General features: G+C 40.8%; 1 protein-coding gene across 1 annotated transcript in view; it reads right to left on the reverse strand.

Moving 5' to 3' along the window:
* Nucleotides 1–21,763, reverse strand: part of Noc3l (NOC3 like DNA replication regulator) — a 27,476-nt gene that overhangs the window by 4,110 nt on the left and 1,603 nt on the right. Inside the window, exons 3-19 of the mRNA XM_031390228.1 lie at nucleotides 19,499–19,631; nucleotides 18,454–18,611; nucleotides 17,850–17,903; nucleotides 16,395–16,525; nucleotides 13,975–14,136; nucleotides 13,706–13,799; nucleotides 11,623–11,798; nucleotides 11,244–11,372; nucleotides 8,887–9,018; nucleotides 7,444–7,524; nucleotides 7,038–7,138; nucleotides 3,740–3,812; nucleotides 3,583–3,646; nucleotides 3,431–3,502; nucleotides 2,920–3,101; nucleotides 1,878–2,006; nucleotides 470–567 (exon numbers count right to left, since the gene is read on the reverse strand). Of these exons, the coding sequence (XP_031246088.1) occupies nucleotides 470–567; nucleotides 1,878–2,006; nucleotides 2,920–3,101; nucleotides 3,431–3,502; nucleotides 3,583–3,646; nucleotides 3,740–3,812; nucleotides 7,038–7,138; nucleotides 7,444–7,524; nucleotides 8,887–9,018; nucleotides 11,244–11,372; nucleotides 11,623–11,798; nucleotides 13,706–13,799; nucleotides 13,975–14,136; nucleotides 16,395–16,525; nucleotides 17,850–17,903; nucleotides 18,454–18,611; nucleotides 19,499–19,631 (1,969 nt within the window). The remainder of the gene's footprint in view (nucleotides 1–469; nucleotides 568–1,877; nucleotides 2,007–2,919; nucleotides 3,102–3,430; nucleotides 3,503–3,582; nucleotides 3,647–3,739; nucleotides 3,813–7,037; nucleotides 7,139–7,443; nucleotides 7,525–8,886; nucleotides 9,019–11,243; nucleotides 11,373–11,622; nucleotides 11,799–13,705; nucleotides 13,800–13,974; nucleotides 14,137–16,394; nucleotides 16,526–17,849; nucleotides 17,904–18,453; nucleotides 18,612–19,498; nucleotides 19,632–21,763) is intronic.

The following is a 21,763-nucleotide window of genomic DNA, read 5'->3' on the forward strand; positions in this document are numbered from 1 at the left end:
AAAAAAAAAAAGCCAGGCATAGTTATTTGTAGTCACAAGTGAAAAGACTGAGAAGCACTGGGGTTCACTGGTCAGCAAGTCTAGATCCTGAATCAAAAAAATAAAGTGGGTGACTTCTGAAGAACAACACACAATTTGACCTCTAATGTCCTCAAGCTCTCATACACACATGCACCTGTACACACATGTACACACACACACACACACACACACACACACACACACACACACACACACAAATAAAAGGATAAGGGCCAGGTTCAGAGTTTTTTAGTCTTAGACTAAGTTGGTGTTTTGGGTTTGATCCCAAGCACACAAAAATGCACCCTAAACGGGCCAGGTGACACACATCATTAGTAATAGCACTGGGGAGGCAGAATCAAGAGACACTCTGAGTTCCAGGCCAGCCTGGTCTACATAATAAGTGTCAGAAAACAGAAACGTAAAGCAATGCAGTGGCACACGCTACCTTCGGCTCAGCTCGGGCTTGAGGGCCTCGGAGCCCTCAGATGGTGCCCCAGAAAGCAGATGTCCTGCAAATCTTCGCACAATGGGATGGTAATGTCTCTGAAGAGGAAAAGAAACTTATTCACTACTTAATAATTATTCACTATTTCACAAACATCATTCATTATTTAAAAACACAAGCCACAGCTTTTTTTTTTTAAATTTAGCCTAAAAAAATAACGAACAAAGACATGAATCCAGATCACTTCAACACATATATAAAGAGTATTACCTTTGACCCGGAAAATCTGTAGTGAGAGTGTGTCTCCTCGAAAGGATAGTGAAGCTCTCCCCCAAGCTACCTCAACAACATGGCTGCCTAAACATGATCTCAACAAGCACAATATCCCAGAGACATGCTAATGTGAAAGAAGGACTCTGACAAGGGCCCTACTCCTCGGCAAAGCACTAAGCAAAGGTAACTAAGGCCTGCAGATACAAAGTGGGAAGTCAGTCTTTCCCAGGACTGAGCCCTAGCCAATAGAGAAGTCAGCCCGAAGTCATACACATGTGAGCAACAGTAGACAGACTCCGCGAGTCGTATTTATGCATATGTATGTGTTGATATGCTTATAATCTGTATATATACATATGTGATAAAATGTATAATATATAATATATATGTTAGCAAATAAAGAGAAAAAGGCCATGAACTTGAGAGGAAGCTGGGCCAGATAGACATGACAGGAGATGGACATGAGAGGGAAGGAAGAAAATAGTATTATATTTTACTTTTTAGTAAAACTTGAAAAATTTTAAAAGAATATATTACTAGCCAGGTGTGGTGAAACATGTCTTTAATACCAGGTCTCAACAGATCTCTGAGTTCTAGGACAGCCAGGGGCTACATAGAGACTCTATCTCAAAACATAAACCCTTTGTTCTCAGGATTAAAATATACATGTTCAATTACCAAGTTAAGAGTATAAAAAGAAGTAACAAAAGGCAGTTTCTACTTCATAGTGAGAAATAAGCCAGCACAGTTTCTAGGCTCACTCTAATGCTGGCCTCGCTGTTGGATCTTGGCACTGTAGGTGGAGTCTCTCTGTAATGGAGCCTCCCAAAGTCTCCTAGGATACGTCCCAATATGGTATAAATGTACCTGATGACCTATCCTCTTTTCTGAACAGTGTTAGGGAAAGACTTCATTAAATCTCCGTAAGTTCTGCTTTTTTAGCAAATGCACTCAGCAGCTTAAGGAGGCCAGTATTTAAGTGACTCTTCCACAAAAGGCATTCCAGAAACACATATGTGCACTCTGGCAATAGCTACTTGAGGAAAAGGTAAAAACATATTGCTCACTCATAAACAGGGATGGGGGGCAAGTGAGGAGAGGGGAGTGAAGGAGAGATGAAAGGACGGCCGCTTACCCGAAGTGTGTGCAGCTCCCACAGTGCGGTGTTCTGAGCATTGCAGTACTCTGGCTCCTCCAGCTCAGGTAGAAACACCCCGCTGCCCTGAGACTCATTATCAAGCAAGAGATCTGTTCTAGGAAAAGTCTGCAAAAACATCACATAAAAAAGAATTAACTAAGGTAACTTAAAAATGTGATTGTCCTACAGTTGTATTTAAATTTGTGGTTATAGTAAGAACTACAATTTTAAAATCTTTAAACCTAGCTTTAATAAGAAACAATTTACGGGGGCTGGTGGGATGGCTCAGTGGGTAAGAGCACCGAATGCTCTTTAGAAGGTCACGAGTTCAAATCCCAGCAACCACATGGTGGCTCACAACCACCCGTAATGAGTTCTGACGTCCTCTTCTGATGCGTCTGAAGACAGCTACAGTGTACTTACATATGATAAATAAATAAATCTTAAAAAAAAAAGAAAAAAGAAACAATTTACATGTGTATCATGAAAGAATGTCTTGGTTTGTAGAGATTTACCCAATCTACAAAGATGGCATATTTTTCATGTCTTCCAATCTCACTTTAAGGGATCTTTCTTACAGATAAACACTGAATGTACCAACATTTGTTAGAGCATCATTTATAACAGCAATTTCTATATTCTTAGGAGAACAAAGAAGTATTAAAATGTCAAGCTGTGTGAGTGCAAATCCTAGTGCTACCTATTTCTTAAATTCACAATTCACCCTGCAAATGGGGAGCAGGCTGCGCAGTAACAGGAGCACATCCACTGCTCAATTTTTACAGTTTTGAGTCAGCATCTCACTGTGCAGTGCTGGCTGTCCTGGAACAAGCTATGCACACTAGCCTGGCCTCAAACTCATGGGCTGGAGCAGTCTTTCAGCATCAGTATCCTACGTAACTGCAAGGCATGAACCACTGCATCTGGCTAGGAATTACTTTAGTAATAAAAATGAAACATGCAAGGGAGAGGCACGTACAAACAAGCACAGTGCCAGCACGCCGTGAGAACTAAGCTGTCTCTTTATGTTACTACTTACATGCATCAATATCCTGGTGGTTGCTAAAAGGCCAATGCTTGAGTTTGGAAGAACCTGCAGAGCAAGTGTGCAAAGGCGTTTGATGAAGGCAAGAGCTCGCTGATGGGAAACCTGCTTTCTGCGCTTGCTCAGCATGACATCAAGGCAGTGGAGCACAATCTCAATACCGTCGTTGGTAGCACCTGAAACAGACGTCCTTCAGGGTCATTCTCACTATGCTTTCATTATGCCACTTCCTGAACGCCAGAGACCCCATGATGAACTGTCATACCCACTGCAAACCATCCTCCTAGCCAAGAGAGCCTTAGAGATGTACTGGGCTACACTTACTGCATTTCCAGTCCATACCAGAAGTTCTGTCACCCAAATCTCATGCAACATTAACTGCAGAGGCATGGCAAGGGTAAGCCAGCCTTATGCAGCAGATCCTATTTCTCATTGGCTACAATTTTGATAAAACACACTCTCAGACTACACATATGTACCAAAGAAGCATCTTCAGAAAACATACCTGCATGTAATGTAAACAGTGTCTTGTAGAGATGTGTATAGAATTTCATCGGGTCAATATTTAAAACATCACCTTTGAGATGACAACAAACTCAAGTTAGGTTAAGTTAGTCTTCAGGGACAAAGCAAATGAAGCCTACAGTAGTAACTCACCTTGTCCAGAAAGAATATGAAAAGCAGTTTGAACACAGTGGAGACTTTCTTGATAACTTAGATCCTTTATAGAAACAAAACAAAAACAAAAAAACAAATGAGAATGACTTTTGCGATTTATATCTTTAAAAAGTAATCACTGATGAAAGTTACTTACACCAGACTCAATGAGGGTATGAAGAACCACTAATAAGTCATCAAAAAACTCCACATTTATAAGATGTGCAAACCTAGAATCAAATAAAGCTGAATTACTAAATAATCTAAAAGCAGAAACAAAGCAAGTAAAAATAGCTTGATGTAGTGAGAATTTGGGTTTCTTAAAAAACCCAGGTATATCATGTGACTGTTTTTGTTTTAATCCCAGGTGTGGGTTATGGGCCTGCTTCAGGCTGTCTGCAGCAGCTAACAACAAACTGACTGGTACTCTGGCAGTGGTGTGATTTTGCCAGCTGCGGATCACTTATGTTTGAAATTCTGAGGACTCTTGAGAGGGTATAAAAGTGCCCGAGCCCCACAAGGCTGCTGCTGGCTGCTGCTGCTGCAGTTTGTCTGGATATCCTGCTGAGGAAGACTGGACTTGCCCCAAGGAACTAGAGGCCCCTAATCAGCAGGAAGGAGTCTAATGAGATCACCCTGCCCTTTCCCTCTAATCTTCTTTCTCTCCTACCTAGAGTTAGAGGGTTGGAAGGGACTGGGGTGGAAAAGGGTGACAGGTGAAAGAACCCAGTAAAATAGCCAAAAAGTATGGTTACAGCTTGACATAACCAGGCAGTGGTGGCGCATGCCTTTAATCCCAGCACTTGGGAGGCAGAGGCAGGAGGATTTCTGAGTTCAAGGCCAGCCTGGTCTACAGAGTGAGTTCCAGGACAGCCAGGGCTACACAGAGAAACCCTGTCTCGAAAAAACAAACCAAAATAAATAAGTAAATAAATGAATAAATACAACACTGTAAATATTACTTGTTTCTAATTGTTAGTTGTAATGGAAGTAAGTGATCACTGATAGCGTTCACTTAATTCAAACTGACTTTTTACATAATTTTCGCACTGCTGGGCATTATACTTGGTAGGAATATGAGGCATCAGACAAAAATCCTCTGTCCTGAGAAACAAGTTACCAAGTGCCCTGACTAAATGCATTGGGTTTCCACAAGTCATAAAGGAGGCAACAGAAACAAGCTTCCCCCAAACAGGAAGCAGTGAAAAGAAAGGACTGTCATTTGTAAGAACATGGTGGGGGTTGGGGTAGGCTGGAGAGATGGCTCGGTGGTTAAGAGCACTGGCTGCTCTTCTAGAGGTCCCAGCAACCACATGGCAGCTCACAACCATCTGTAATGGGATTTGATGCCCTCTTTGGGGAGATATATAGAAATAGAGTACTTACTGAATCAATCAATCAATATTGTTTAAGAGCACAGACTTTGAAAGTTAGAGGCGCCGCTGCCAGGTGGAGCACATAACCTGGGAATATGGACACTATGATATGCTTGAAAATAAAATTTAAAATTATTGGACTGGTAACTAATTAAAGTTCTGCTCCTGATGACTTATGTGATACTACATTCAATCACTTGACTGCCTGAGGCCTCTATTTCTTGAAACAAAGAAGATAGCAGAATTCAGGAATCTTAGCTACTAGATGTGAGAACACTCTGTACACTACAACACCACAGGTCCAAGCATCTGTTAGACCTCTGAACAAAGTGAGAGATTCCACATACACTGCTACCAATTTCATAGGAAGAAATGTGGAAATATTGTGGGGGGCGGGGGTGGAGCAGTTTCAAGACCAGGTTCTCTGTGTAGCCCTGGCTATCCTAGAGCTTGCCCTGTAGAGCAGGTTGGCCTAGAACTCAAGAGACTTGCCTGCCTCTGCCTCCTGGGATTAAAGGCATGAGCCACCACGACCTATACAATGTGGCATTATTAACAAGAACTTAAAATGAGAACGGCCTTTCTCTCATCTGAGAATGCATGTGCTCAAGTTCATGAAGACATAAATAAGAGGTGTATGCCTATAATCCCAGTGCCTGGGAAGTAGAGAATGATCAGAAATTTGTCATCCTTGGCTATACAAGTCTGAGGCTAGTGTGGGCTGCATAAGACCTTTCTTCAAAAAACCCTAAAAATAAAAATAAAATATTAAAAGAAGGAGGAAGAGGAGGAGGAGGAGGAAGAGGAAGAAAGAAATGCTCTCTATGTGCTACCATGGGAAGATCCTTGAGTAACTTAAGGAGACTTAAAAGATACTACACAAATTTTCTTCCATTTATGTGTCAAAAAAGGACAAGCAGACACACAAACACAATGGAGAAAGCTTCCTTAAATTTCTTATTTTCTGGACTTATAAAATGAGCATATATTACTTGGAAAAAGAAAAACATGAGCCTATTTTTTTAAATAGGGAATTACCCATAAAACAAAAATAAATAAAGAGATGTCAGGAATTAGAAATGCTGATTCACACCTGGGAGCCACAAGTTAAAGGCCAGTCTGAACTACATAGTGACTTCTAGGCTACCGCGGAGTACAGAGAAGACCCCCATATGTCAAAACCAAAAGAAACAAAAGTAGCAGGTTTTATAATCCCTCCTTTGCTCTGCCTTTTCTGGAGGTTTCTAATGACAAGGACATAATCTTTCATAAGGAAGCACAGCCCTGTAAGCTCCAGGCACTAGTGAGACTGTATAAGACCAGAACTCCTCCTATCTTCCAGCCAGAGCTGTATTTGCAAGACTGTTTCTAAATCTCTGCTTCCTAACGTGGCTAGCAGAAAGTTTCAAACTGCATCTGTATGTGCATCATATTGTATAGGATAGCAATGAGTACATGATACTACTTCAGATTTAATAACTATTACTTTAAGCTAACATTCTCTAAGATCAGTGTTGACAGCACAAACAAGATCTATTTTAGCAGGAACAGATGCAGAAAACTAGAGACATGATCTGCAAGCTGGGTTAATAAAACAGACTGAAGAATTGTGTGTGTCTGACCCCCACAAACGGCTGGCAGACCACCAACAGCATAGTACAAAAAGGAATCGAGAATTTGGGTTGGAAAGATGGCCCTATGGTTAAGGGCATGTGCCCCTCCAGAGTTAGGTTACATCAGCACCCACAGAGCAGCTTACAACTCTCTGTTAACTCCAATCCCAGGAATCCAATGCCCATCTCTGCCCTCTGAGAATACCATCACACACATGATGTACAGACATACACGAAGGCAACATACCCATACACATAAAACAGGACAGAATCAAGAACTGAGTGGTGAATCTTAGGGATGCCAGAAACATATTAAGCAGAAGAAAAAAAAGAATCAATTTTAAAAGATTTAAAATGAGAAAAGCCAAAGGCGCAGCACAGGAAATGTAGCATAGGACACAGGGGACATTCGGAGAGCCAGGCGCGCTGCCCATAGGTATTCACAGCCCACGCGGCCGGCCCTTACTTGGCAAGACCTTCTAGAACCGCTGGCAGAAGAGGTGACTTCTGGGCCTTCTTCAATATTCTGAAGTAAGTCACAAACACAATATTCAGCGTCTCTGTGTGCTGCCAGAGAAAGCAGACAAGAACACCTCAGAGCTAGCTGGTTGTCCTCCTTGAGTCAGAATAATCAACTTTCAAAGCCAAAGCTTCTTCCCTTTTCTCATCCCCCGAGAATGCATATTTTGGAACAAGATAGAATGTAGACTGAAGACCTTGCATCACCTCATACTTCCTTATATATCAAAAAAAAAAAAACTACCTAAAACCCATCAAATAAATCAAAATGATATATCTTTAAGTAGAAACAATTTATAATTAAAATCATTTAACAAAACATTTTGAGAGTATAACAGAGTGGCACTGCCCACCAGTTTCAGCTTTCTCTCAGTGCTCTCTGAAGCTTCGGCCTCCCGAAGTTCCCGCTCCAGTTTCTCTTCTGCTTTCTTCCACTAAAAAGAGAAAAAAGGAAAAATATTATTTATCTGGGTGTGTATACATATATGTATATAGATGCATACTTACATGCATATACAAGTATGAATACACACACACACACACACACACACATCTAGCAGCAAAAGCAGAAATGAGGCAGTGTTAATACTACAGAGCACGGTAAGATCATATGCTGTCTATGAATACAGACATGAGCAAAGGGAGAAAAACATGCCTAGGAGACATAAGCTGACCAAACCAGTCACAGGGGTTGTCCCTCAGAAAAGGTGGAAGAATGGGAACTTAGGTAATGTCTGTAACAGCTACTGTTTATAAAGACTGCCCTTACATGCATCATCTCATTTAAACTAAAATGACCCAAGGGTAGATACTATGTGTCCTTCTAACTTAACCTTCAAAAGTGCCAATAAATGAAAAGTGACTGGATTTCAACCCAGATCTAAGAAATTAGAACTTTGACCAATAAAACAACTAAACAATAAAGCTCAAATAAGTGTTCCCTTTCTGTCAAGAAAAAGGAAATCTGTATTTCATGACTCAAACAGTTTTTTGTAGACTGGTGCAAAAAAATAACTAAACGTCGAAGACCTATTTTTAAGCTGGAAGGGGGGCCTGTAGGGACAGCCTTCCTGCCAGGCCTGCAGACTTGAGAGCAGTCCCTAGAACCCACATGGCAGGGGAGAGCTTCAGCAAACTGTCTCCTGACCCCAAACACACACAACACTCCCATGTGCACAAATATGCACATATATGAAAAATAATTAAAAACTTAAAAATAGCTCTAACTAACCTAACGGTAAGTCTGCATAGTAGGGGGGAGAAAAAGAAAATTCACCTATTGCTCTCTGCTAACAGTTGTCAGTCCAAGTTATTTAAGAAAGGTGTTTTTATAAAAAAAGGGGGAAACCAAAATTCTCTAAATAGTTTAGATTTTAAACTTGCTTAATTTATTTCTCTTTAAGAAAGAAATCTTGTTAGTTCCCAGATGCTAGTCACAAATTGGACTCAAGCAATCATCCTGCCTCAACCTCCTAAATAGCTCGCTCATTCTCTTTCTCTCTTTCTCTCTCTTTCTCTCTCTTTCTCTCTCTCTCTCTCTCTCTCTCTCTCTCTCTCTCTCTCTCTCTCTCTCTCTCTCTCTCTCTCTCTCTCTCTCTCTCTCTCTCTCTCTTCTCTCTCTTTATAGAAATACACATCACACCACACACACAGTCACACACAGACACACACACACACACACACGCAGGCACACCAGATTTCAATATTTTTATGAGTTAACTGTGAAGTAAAGCTGGACATAATGAAACAGGCCTACAACCCCAGCATCTAAAAATGAGAAGGAAAATCAAGCCAACCTTTCTCTGCATTCTTGATAGCGTTTTTCTCTTTTCCTTGAAAGTCATGAACCTTTTGGGTTTGTTAATGTCCTCTGTATCTTTTTTCACTTCTACTTCCTTGATCCGCAGGCATAAAAATGTTTTTAACATCTAAGAGTGAAAACAACACACACACAGCTTACTAAGTATTTATACTACACCCAAAGACTGTAGAGAAGAACTTATTCCAAGTGTGTAGAGTGTTTTACCACATCAACACAGAGTTCTACCCTCATCCGATAATGGGAGACAAGATGGCACAGAGTAAACGGCCAGAAAGAGGTTTGGAATGGTATGGAAAAAGACCAATCAAGACGTTTCTAAACTAGCTGTACTCTACCCAGCTTTGCAATTAATAGTGCCAACACTCATCTGGTCCTCACAATACAAAACAGTATAAAGACTGAGCCCCTGCATTTTCTCTTGAAGAAACCCCCTCATTGAACTCTCTGTCACAGCTTACAAGGGGCAAACTCTTGACAACCATAGGTTCTGTACTCTTTCAATGTCCCAACATACATGTCTAGAAGGGAAGGTGGATATTTTAGGTAACAGGACTAACAGCATGAAATAAAAATGATTAACAAAATGCATAAAGTAAAATAAATCTAAAGTCATTCTCACTATTAGAAAGATAAATTTCAAATATTTTGTAGGCATTCTATGTACTCATAAAATATGAGCCAATGAAAAACAACCCCAAATTAAAGGATATAGTTTGTAGGGTGCTAAGAAATGTAGCTTTTATTCTAGCATCACTAAGCTAAAAGGAGTTCTCTGTAGCTGAGTTTCATATCCAAGCCACACTAAATGATTAACTCTTCTCTTAAGAAGGCTGTTACTGCTGGCATTGGTGGCACACACCTTTAATCCCAGCACCCAGAAGACACATCTCTGAATTTGAGGCCAGCCTGGTCTACAGAGTGAGTTCCAGGACAGCCAAAGCTGTCTTGAAAAAAAAGAAAAAAGCAAGAAAGAGGAGAAGGAAGAAGGGGAGGAGGAGAAGCAGCAGCAGCAGAAACCTGCTATTTATTATTTCGGCAGTTCAGCTAAGTATCAGCACTTTTTAAAGGGGAAAAGGAACTGAGAGAGGTCTGAAGGCAAACAAGGAGTATGAAATAACAAACACCTAGGTTAAAGGTTTGCTTGCAGTTATTTTTGTCTTTCATCCTTCATTACTTCTCATTACATAAATTTAAATTTTCTAATAGAACAACATCTTTGAAAGAGCATACAGAGAAGCAAATCTTTATTAATAAATATGTGTGTGAATATGACTTAAAAAATGGCTCACTCAGTGAAATGCCTGAGTGCTGATCCCCAGTACCCACACTTGGGAGGCAGAGACAGGCAGATTTCTGAGTTCAAGGCCAGCCTGGTCTACAGAGTGAGTTCCAGGACAGCCAGGGCTACACAGAGAAACCCTGTCTCAAAAAAGAAAGAAAGAAAGAAAGAAAGAAAGAAAGAAAGAAAGAAAGAAAGAAAGAAAGAAAGAAAGAAAGAAAGTTGGGTGTGGCACTGTGCCTAGGGGAGTGGACAGGGTGGATCTCAAGGGTCAAGCCTCAAGGGACAGGGTCAGCCAAATCATGAGCTTCAGGTTCAGTGGGAGGCTGTCTCAAAAAATACAAGAATGGACAACAACCCAGGAATGTACTCAGTCTACCGTACTGTCCACATTCACATACATACACGTACACCTAAACAAATGCATGCACAGACCCAAGTTCACAAGTCCGATACAACACATGAGATTTTTTTAAAAAACAGATGTGCAAATGGGCAGCTTTACAGCTCACAGACTAACAAGAGACTGAACAGCAATGATGAGGACTGGGCAGCCACCTGGGAAGTGACTCGCATCATTAATGACAGACAGACTGAGTGACACAATAGTGTCAGAAGACCGCTTTTAAATGATTGCTGCTGGATCCACTAACTCTACTCAAGAAATCATAAATACTCATAATACAAAGAAAGCTAATTCACAAATACTCACAATATAAAAATCCCATATAGACACTGACTGGAAAACTATTGGGTGTTGTGGGTGGAATGCTCTAGTTTACCACACATCCTACCACACTGCTATAGACAAGTGTTCCTATTAGAAGACTGTTTTCTAAGTTTTGAAACAAGGATGCGTATATCTCTGTAAAAGTACATCTAAGATGCTATACATAACAACTGTTGGCAACGCTCAGTTAGTGAATGGATACATTTAACTTTTCACCTTATATAAATACATCCCTAAATAAATGTCAATAAAAATCACTTTGTAATTTAAAAGACAAAAAACAAACAAACAAACAAAACAAAGTAAAAAAAGAAAGGCTTACCTCTGGCCTAACTTCGTAATTTCTACCTTTTACAAAACCAGAGATGACTTTAATTACACCAAGAGAAGCTTGGCCTAATTTATCCTGTTTAAAGAGTTTCTTTACTGCTTCGCAACACATTTCAGATACCTGAAAAAGAAAGTGTTACAATAAAGCGGTGCTGGCACGGGATCAGGCAGCCCTGCTGCTGGGGACTGACCTGTGCATCCCAAGATGTTAAAGCCTCCATGGAACACTGCTCGTTAAGCTAATGCTCAAATAATAAACTCATACTACGTTAACACTAACAGCTTATAAAGAACGTAAGGGTAAGAGGAAATACTGTGTGTAATCTTTCCATAAGGACAAGAGCAATAAACTAGTTCTTAGAGCAACCCACCGGTTTTGACCCATCATTCATCAGAGGGACAATCAGTACGATGATGTTATTGTGAAAGTTAAAATGGGGCAGGGCCACCAGCAGCTCACACAGGCTCTTCACTGCCACTTCAGCCAGCCCTCTGTAGGCCTTTAAGGACACCACATTGCTCTTCTTCAGCTTCCTTTGCTTCCAGTCTAATTAAAACACAAATGCAGTTACTTTAATTAATGGATTTTGATCTTGGGACCAGAAAAAGACAGACAGAACATAAATCATCTTATTAATCTTTCAAAGTAGTTACATGATCAAATGGTAATGTGGGGCCAGTACATTGGTTTAGTGAGTAATGGACCTGAGTTCAACCCCTGGAATCCACAGGATGGAAGGAGAGAACTGACCTCTACAAATTGCCCACCTGAAACTTACATTCCCCTATGCCACATGTGCATACACATGTATACCCACAAATTTTATACATATGCATATATCTATAATAATTTGCATATATAGAAAACTTAGTATTAAGCTTAATATCATTCTTAGTATAGTTACATTATATTCTTTGATTTGTGTGCACTGTGTATGAATAATTCTGTGCCCACTTCCATATCCATGCCAAAGCCAGAGGTCAAAACCAGTTATCTTCTTGTGTCACCTTCCAACTATTTTTTTTAAATGTATATATGTGCATCTATGTGTGTGAACATGTGAATGGAGGCATCCACATGGTCCAGAAGAGGCATTGGATTCATGAGCTAGAGTTATAGGCAGTTGTGAGCAGCCTGATGTGAGTCTTGGGAACCAACCTTAGGTCTCCTGAGCTGTCTCACCAGGTGCTCCACATTATTTGTTGAGACAAGGTCTCTACTGACTGATCCTGTCCTGGGGCTTGACAGTGGCCAGGCAAGAACTTTCAGGATCAAATCCAAGTGTTTCACCATCCCACCTCCCCTGTATGTCCACTCTACTACTTCCCTGTCCTAACTGGGCCACCAGGAGACTCAGCAGCACTGCTTCAGCTGTTAACGTGGTAGTCCTTGGTCCTAGCACTCAGGAAAGGAGTCCCATGAGATGAAAGGACTTTATTGAGGCATCTACGTTTCTTCTCCATTCACCAACAAATTTTCACCACACTCCCATTTCCCCAAAAATGATGTGGAAAGAATTTGTCACCCTACCTAAGTTTTAAGTTTCTTTTAAAGGCATGAACATATATTTCAAAGTACAACCTTTTTTCTAGTGTTTTAAAATTTTAAAAAAGAAAAAAAGAAATCCCAACTGTTCATAAATTCAACAAACACATGGCTACCTATAAAGGACTACAGCATGCTGGGTATATAGCTCAGTTGTAGTGTGCTTGCCTAGTGTGCATGTGGTCCTGCATTTAATCCCCAGAACCACAAAAAGAAAAACCAAGAACTACAGAAACAAGGAGGTTAACACTTATAGTTGATAAAATATCTAAACATTGCATACCCATACATCCAACTGCTTCTCATAAATCATACAATTTAAGTGATATTATTACAATTTACTGATAAAAAGTAAGGCACAGAAAAGTAATTTACCTAGTATGTAAATGGTAGAGAAAGGCTGAACTCTGAAGTCTTTCTGTACTCTCAGACAGGGTCTCCCCTCTGACTTGAACTCCCTTTGTAGCTTGGGCTGACCCTGAGCTCCTGATATTCCTGCCTCCACTTCCCCTGTGCTGAGATTACAGGTGTGCACCACCACATACACCTGCTTTATGCAGTGCCAGAGACAGGAACCATCATGAATGCTTGGTAAGAACTCTTCCAAATGAACTACAGCCCCAGTCCCCAGGAAGTCTGATTTTAGACTGCCTCTCACAGAAAGCAGAATATAAGGTTAGGTACGTATGTACTTTTAAGATAATGCTTAATTGCTGGACATACTGGTACAAGTTTTTAAGCCCAGGCCCCAGGAGGCAGAGGCAGGCAGATCTCTGTGAGCTTGAGGCCGGCCTGGTCTAGGTACTGAGTTCCAACTCAGCTAGGGTTACTTTTTTAAAAAAGAGAAAAGAAAAGGAAAGGAAAGGAAAAGAAAGGAAAGGAAAGGAAAAGAAAAAAGTTTAATATACCTTTAACTATTTGCTCCAGATTTTCCAAATAAAATTTGTATTGGCTAACCAGGCCTTCTTCAAATTCTCTTAACTTCTGGGTTTCTTTACGAATCTGGAAAGATCAAAATCATTTTATGTTTAAATGTCCAAGCTGGCATAACACAAGTGCCTTACACTTGGGGCAAGGTGGGATGGGTGCACAGATCAAACACAATAACCCCTATTTTCCCATCTCCAGCCCTCCAAAATTCTCGGCTTATTTTATGCAGTAATTTTCTCTACATCACCTTGGTAGATTTTTCTGCTTCAGTTAGGGGCCGGATTTTATAGGAGGGAGTGATGTCCTTAAACAGCTCCATCAGTGAGACAATAACCAACTTCCGGACAGTGACAGCCACATCAGGGTCCTGCTCCATCAGCATGGAACGCAGCTCTTTCAGTTTTTTAATCTGTTAAGGCAATGATTTGTAAGACTACAGAAATCCATGGCAAAACATTTTAGAGCAAAAGACAACAGCCCTACATCTGACATCACAAGTGGAATTCACCTAGTAACTCAGAGCCGGCTACATTAAACCCCAACGGACACATCGCAAGAGTTAGATGGAAACCATATGGTAGTTATGTAGGCAAGTACAAACTTTATTAAAAATACGTTAGGGCCAGACGGTGGTGGCGCATGCCTTTAATCCCAGCACTTGAGAGGCAGAGGCAGGTGGATTTCAGAGTTCAAGGCCAGCCTGGTCTACACAGTGAGTTCCAGGACAGCCAGGACTACACAGAGAAACAACCAAAAAATAAATAAATAAATAAATAAATAAAAAATAATACGCTAGGTTTATGGGCTGGAGAGATGGCTCAGAGGTTTTAAGAGCACTGACTGCTCTTCTGAAGGTCCTGAGTTCAATTCCCAGCAACCACATGGTGGCTCACAACCATCTGTAATGAGATCTGACACCCTCTTCTGAAGTGTCTGAAGACAGCTACAGTGTACTTACATATAACAAATAAATAAATCTTTAAAAAAAAAGTACATTAGAAGCTGGACATGGTGGTGCATACATTTAATCTCAGGACTCCCTTGGGAGGCAAAAGCAGGTGGATCTCTGGGAACTTGAGGCAAGCCTGGTCTATAGAGAGAGTTCCAGGACAGCCAGGGGTTGTCTGTCCCTGTTTCTAAAAACCAAAAAAGAGAAAAAGAAAGCAACAAAATCTACCCCCAGATACATCTGGGCACCACTAACTCACTAATTGGACTTGGTGGGTTATCAAAACAAACAACAAAAACAGCTGGGGGGGTGTGATTATATTCCACTGTATACATCTATGAAATTCTCAAAAATAAAGAAAATATTTTTATAAATTAAGATGATTCCTCTATGGTTCTATGGTAACTAAATAGTAGAATACAGATGAAAACATCCTAATTTCCCCACTCTGATTCAGATTCATATAACAAGTACTACTCAAAGTTTGGCTCACATGAGCAGGACTGAACACCTGAGTTCATTCCTGGGACCCATGGAAAGACAAAACTAGAGAACCCATTCCACAGAGTTGTTCTCTGACACCCACATTCCTGTGACACATCCTGTCCCCCACAACAATAACGTTTAATGTAAATCTAATTTATCATTCAGTAAGTAAGTACCTGTCATACTCAGATGCTAGGGGGCCAATAACAGGAATGACATCACTTAATACAGTATTATATTTATTCTCATTTAATCCTCACAACAAAGTGTTTAACGTGTTTCTTTTTTAAAGAATAAGGTGACCCTCGGATAAAGTGACTTATCCCATCTCAAACAGCAGCTGGCAAAGCCAAGTGTGAATCTCAGATTTCCTGCATTAAGTTCATCACCATGCCCAAGCCCCAACGGCAGTCTTCTGCAGCTTTCACTCTACTTCACTCCTCATTTCCTTCTTTCTTGTTCTCTTTTCCTCCTTCTCTCCCTCTTCTTTGTTTCTCTGGTTTTTGAGACAGGATCTTACTTATAGGCTGAATCTGAATTCGTGGCAATCCCCCTGCCTCAGCTTCTCAAGTGCTAAGGTTTGTATAGTATTTCCTATTTACACACATTCCTGAACTAATTCCACTGACTTTTATACAGAAAGTTTCTTATTAAAACCTAAGAGATAGGTTTGATAATACATGCATAATGTCCTAAAACCCAGGGTAGTTTGAGGTCAGTCTAGAAAGACGCAGACTGACAGACAGACACAATCAGACAGGTATAGGGCTAGGAAAGTAGCTCAGTGATATGGGAAACTTCCCAGCATGCTTGAGGCCCTGGGTTTTATCATCATCATACACGACACACACACACACACACACACACACACTCTCTCTCTCTCTCTCTCTCTCTCTCTTTCTCTCTCTCTCTCTCTCGCTCTCTCTCTCTAAACCAGTCTGGCAAATCTGTAGGGAGATCCTTCTTCCCTAATAAAGTAATGTTGTGACACTTACTATCTTCAGAGTTCCTACGATAACTCCTGCATCTTTGCTTACAAGTGAGGAAAATAAGTCCCAGCATCTCCATGGCTGTTCTAAGCTCGTGAGAGAAATGAGGCTGAGACACGGGATGAAACAAAGATCCCATCTCTTCTTTAGTCCACTCAAACCTATGTTTAGTTAATTCTTTCCAGCTGTGTATGCTTATAGGAAACCGGAGCTCTTTAACACACCATAATTAAAACCACTCACATGACTTTCTGGATCTGACAGAATAGCAGATGCCAGGGTTGCAATCTGTATTTTCTTGTCCTGTAGTTTCCTCTTTCTCTCAATCACATGCTCTTCTATGGTCAGCTCTTGTCTGGAGTCTTCAATGACCTCTAAAAGAAATGGTGTTTTCTTACTTAAGTATTCCTTCATTCATGGAGAGCTAGTAAATTCATACTAACTTCATACTAAACGTGAATGAAGAGAACTGAGAATCTGTGTTTACTGTCGTGGCTCGGCCTCTTAACAATCATGCAGAACAGGTACTACCGTCCTACTAGTGCACACATGTCTGGATTAGAAAACAAAGCAGCTTGACTAACTTCAGTTTCAAAACCTGACAGAAATGGACCCAAAGCCTAAGCTCAAACTCTTAACTACTATGCTAACAAGCCCACAATTTCATTAGCTAAAGAAACTCCATGATTCAGCTCTTTCTTTCCTTTCTTTCTTTCTTTGTTTGTTTCTTGAGACAAGGTTTGTCGGTGTAGCTGTGGCTGTTCTGGAACCCACTCTGTACACTAGACTGGCCTCGAACTGAAATCTACCTGCCTCTGCCTCCCTCCAGAGTGCTGGGAGTAAAGGTGTGCACCGCTACAGCCCAGCTTCCTTCAAGTACAAAACACTTTTGCTTTCAACTCTGTGTAGTACTTTGACTCTTACCTTTAAGAATGAAACTAGATAATAAACACATAAATGTAGTCTCTATGATTGAAACCAGTTAATACAACAGTTGAACTATAATCTCATTCACATTTTTAATGAGGCCTCCCGAGTTAAAAGTAAAATTTAACCAGCTTGCTGTCATACATTCTAAACTAATGGTTTCAAATAAAATGTACTTTCAGGTTAATTTTGATCAGTTACAACTCTTCTGCTGGACATGGTGGCCCACACCTGTAATCCCAGCATTCGGTAGGCTGACTCAGGACTGCCGTGAGATTGAGGCCATCTTGGGATATGAAGTAAGTTCCAGGTGAACCTGAACTACAGTGTGAGAGCTAGTCAGAAGGAAAAAAGAAAAAGGTGAAGCTCAGGGACAGTGAGATGCCTCACCAAGCAAGGACCTACTGCCAAGACTGTCTTCTGAGCTCACACCCACATATGTACAATAAGTAATAGTTTCATTTAAAAGACTTAAATAGGCATCAAAAAAAATGTTTTAAATATTAAAAACCCACATTTCAATATCTGAAAAAGACATGTCCTTAAAAAAAATTCACATCAAAAAAATCAATTTTGCTACCTTAAAAGGGATAGTTTTTATAAGTCCTTCTATTATAATTAAAAGGATTCAAACAGTAACAATTGTAATTTTTCCTTTGCCTCACCATTGATGCCCACTCTAGGTACACTGCCTAACTTTAACTCCACTCATCATGCGGAAGAGCAATCCCGAATTAACCATTTATCAGATACAAAGACACGCCTCATTACCTTCCTCAGCTTCCAGCTCTTCCTCATCCTCTTCTTCTTGCTGGATGTCAGCCACTATTGGACAGATTAACATATTAAAGCCATGACAACATTAAGTGGTAAGACAAAACCAGAGACACCGTGAGCTGAGCAGTGGTTACCAGATCTCAGCGATCACTGAGTGACCAAGGGAGCACCGATAAAGCTCCTCCATGGTGGCGGGTTTTGGTTTCCGCCTTGATGGAGTTTCATGAGTACATGCTTTGCTCGGAAACACTATAACTTTGATTTTTGCCTTTTTCTGTTTTGTTTCGCAAAATCATCTTCTCTCTTTCTCTACCTCTGCCCCACCCCTTCCCTCTTTGAAGAGACCATCATCCAAACCTGTAGCTCTAGTTGCAGTCCCAATGCAACAGATATCTGAAAGAACTGCGTGACCCGGTCAGACCCGGCCAGTACCGCCGAGTCTGCTAGATGCTAACGGCAGCTACTCTTATTCTGTAAGTATGACTAAAAGCAAAAATACAATTAACTTTGAATAAAAAAACAAAAAACAAAAAGAAACCCAAACCGTGCTCTATTAGTGAAAGCTAGGTGTAGCTAGCAGGCCAGCCATGCGGCCCACCTGGCCTCTCCCGCGTCTGTGGGATTATGCCACTCTTATCCTTGATGGGAAGCAGGTGAATCAACTCCTTCTCTGGGGCAGTTTGCAGAGTTCTTGGCACTTTTTCATACTTCTCTATCACACTCTCGTGCTTTCGTTTCTTGACGTGAACTGGTTCACTGCAGAAAAAAAGCTCAGTTACAGTTTTAAAGGGTACTGTTCTAGCTGGGTCTCTACTGCTGTAATAAGCATCGGAAACCAAAGCAACTTGGACAGGAAAGGGTGTCTTTCATCTTTACAACTGTCCATCTTGAAGGGCAGGAACTCAAGGAAGGAACTGAAGCAGAAGCTATGGAGGAGCACTGCTTACTGGCTTGTTCAGTTTTTCTTACAACGCCCAGGATCACGTGCCAAGGGATGGCACTGTCCACTGTGGGCTGGGTCCTTCCACATCAAACTTCAATCAAGAAAATGTCCCACAGGCTTGTCTAGGCAAGTGGTTCTCAACCTGTGGTTTGCAATCCTTTTGACAAACCTCAATCTCCAAAAATATTTACATTACGATTTATAACAGTAGCCAAGTTAGTTATGAAGTAACAACAAAAGTAACTTTATGGTAGGGGTCACCACAGCATGAAGATATTAAAGGGTCACATGAGAAAGGTTAAGAACCACTGCTGGAAGTCAATCTGATGGAACATCAACCTCAAGTGAGGTTCTCTCTTCTCAGATTACTTTAGCTTGTTCAAGCTGACAAAAAAAAAACAAAAAACAAAAAACACCCTAATACAAGTACTTATCATTTAGAAAGTCTATTGTAAACCAAGCAAGATGATACACACCTATAATCCCAGTATGCTGAAAGCTGAGGCAGGAGGACCATCAGTCATAGTACACACTTGGCTACATAGTAAGAACCTAAGTCTAGTACGTATTGGGCCCTGGGTCTTATGTTCAGAAACCAGGAGAAAAAAAATCAGAACCACACTTGTAACACTGTAATTCAGTCATAATTCAGATGAAATTATAACACTGTAATTCAGTCATAATTCAGATAAACTATTACCTAGAAGAAAGATCTCTTGTGAGAAAAGATGCTTTTTGTCCTAAATCTTTCATCAGCTGTAAGTCATCCTCATCCATCATATCTAAAGGAAGGGCTTCTTCCTCCTCTTCCTCTTCCCTCTCCATCCTTTTAACTGTTCCATCAAAGAGAAAAACAGAAATATTAGAATTATGAATTTTCCTACCGTTACCTGCCCTTCCCCCAGTACTCCCAAAGAAAGCTGGGTGACTTGTTTTACAGGCAAAGGACCTAGCATTTCATATCTCTGATTCCTGAAATCGAAAAATAAATGTTTCCAATATTCTGAACTGTGTCTCTGGGCATCTGAGAACCAATGGCTCAGTCCACTAGCACCTTTTCATCTCCAACGACTTTGGCCTCATTTCATCTGCCATTTCCAAAGGCTAGCCTTGGTGCTCACTCCTTGACCACAGTCATCTTTCCATTACTTCCAGTGCACTCTCTTACTAACTACGGATATAGAGCTTTATTCCTTCAACCACTTGCAGTCCTGTACACCAGTGTGTTCTTCTTTTACTCCACTGCTTACACTGCACGGAGACACTACACCCACCCTCCTGCTAACACACATACACTGCATGGCTGCATGCTGACACCTCACCCACCCTCCTGCTAACACACTTACACTGCATGGCTGCATGCTGACACCTCACCCACCCTCCTGCTAACACACACACACTGCATGGCTGCATGCTGACACCTCACCCACCCTCCTGCTAACACACACACACTGCATGGCTGCATGGTGACACCTCACCCACCCTCCTGCTAACACACTTACACTGCATGGAGACACAACACCCACCCTCCTGCTAACACACACACACTGCATGGCTGCATGCTGACACCTCACCCACCCTCCTGCTAACACACTCAGCAACTTTTCCTTCTACATTTAAGGCATTCATGTCTATCAAAACCCCAACAGCCAGGCGGTGGTGGCACGCCTTTAATCCCAGCACTTGGGAGGCAGAGGCAGGCGGATTTCTGAGTTCGAGGCCAGCCTGGTCTACAGAGTGAGTTCCAGGACAGCCAGGGCTACACAGAGAAACCCTGTCTCAAAAAAAAAAAAAAAAAAAAAAAAAAAAAAAAAAAAAAAAAAAAAAAAAAAAAAAAAACCCAACTGACTCAGGTCATTCTAACTTCCCTATCTGCTCTTTCCCTGTTCCTCTTCACTCACCTTTTTAGTTTTACATAAATACATATAATTATATATTAGAAAACAGTAACAACTAAGTGCCCCAAACCCTTTTCAGTGCAGAAGATTCAACTGTGACCAAAACAATCTTACTGTCTTGCCTAACAAAAAAACTTCACCTTCCTCGTAGCACTGAGACTGATAAATACTGCTATATAAACACCGCATAAAATAAAACTCCTATCTACTCTAAACTAACAGTCCATTCCTCAAAACCATAAACTGGTGTGTTTTGTTAATCAGCTTTTTCTCTTCCACTGAACCCTTGTTTTCTGTCATTCTAACTCCCTTACCTGCCTTGTTCAGTCATCCAAGGACCTGGCCTCCTACTTTAGTAGAAAAAAAATCCTTCAATGTTTTCATATCAGATTCAACAGTGTTTGTATCTGCCTTTTTCTTGTATTCCTCCTTTTCTGACAACTTCACTTAGATACTAAGTTGCAAAAATAAAGAAATCTTTTGCTTTTCCTTTGTTAAGGAACTATTAGCATATTACACTTTTCAAAGTATAAAACTTAGAAGAAATCTCTGAAAGTATCTAATCATCTAACTCATTGTTCCTTGACTGGAGATTGAGTGACCAACCAAGACTACATGGCTAGCAAACAAAAATCGAGAGAAGATTTTTATTCCTCATTTCCAATCAAATGATCATTACCTGTCACAATAATGTTGCCTCTGGGTCAGACTGCATCAGGGTTAGGAGAAGGAGATAGCTATGGAACAATGAATAGTTCCATCAGCTTAAGAACTATCCTAACCTTAAAATGGTCATCTTCTTCTCCTGTCCTGAGGAGCTGGGGTTCTTAGGTAGTTCTACAAAACAATCCAGACAACTACAGCTTTACTTTGCCCCTGAGTGTACGTGGGCTAGAAAAGGAAATACTTCCTGGCAGCATAGTGAAGAACGGAGCAAAACCAAGCGTGCTAACCTCAGCTAACCCTCAAGAGAATGGGAAGCCTGCAGCCCTGACATGTGACCCGAAATTTACACAGCTACTCTGAGCATCTCCCAAGTACCTTTTTTTTTCTTTTTTTTTTTTTTT

This window comes from Mastomys coucha, unplaced genomic scaffold (assembly GCF_008632895.1).
Source record: "Mastomys coucha isolate ucsf_1 unplaced genomic scaffold, UCSF_Mcou_1 pScaffold21, whole genome shotgun sequence".
In the NCBI taxonomy this organism is placed as follows: Eukaryota; Metazoa; Chordata; class Mammalia; order Rodentia; family Muridae; genus Mastomys; species Mastomys coucha.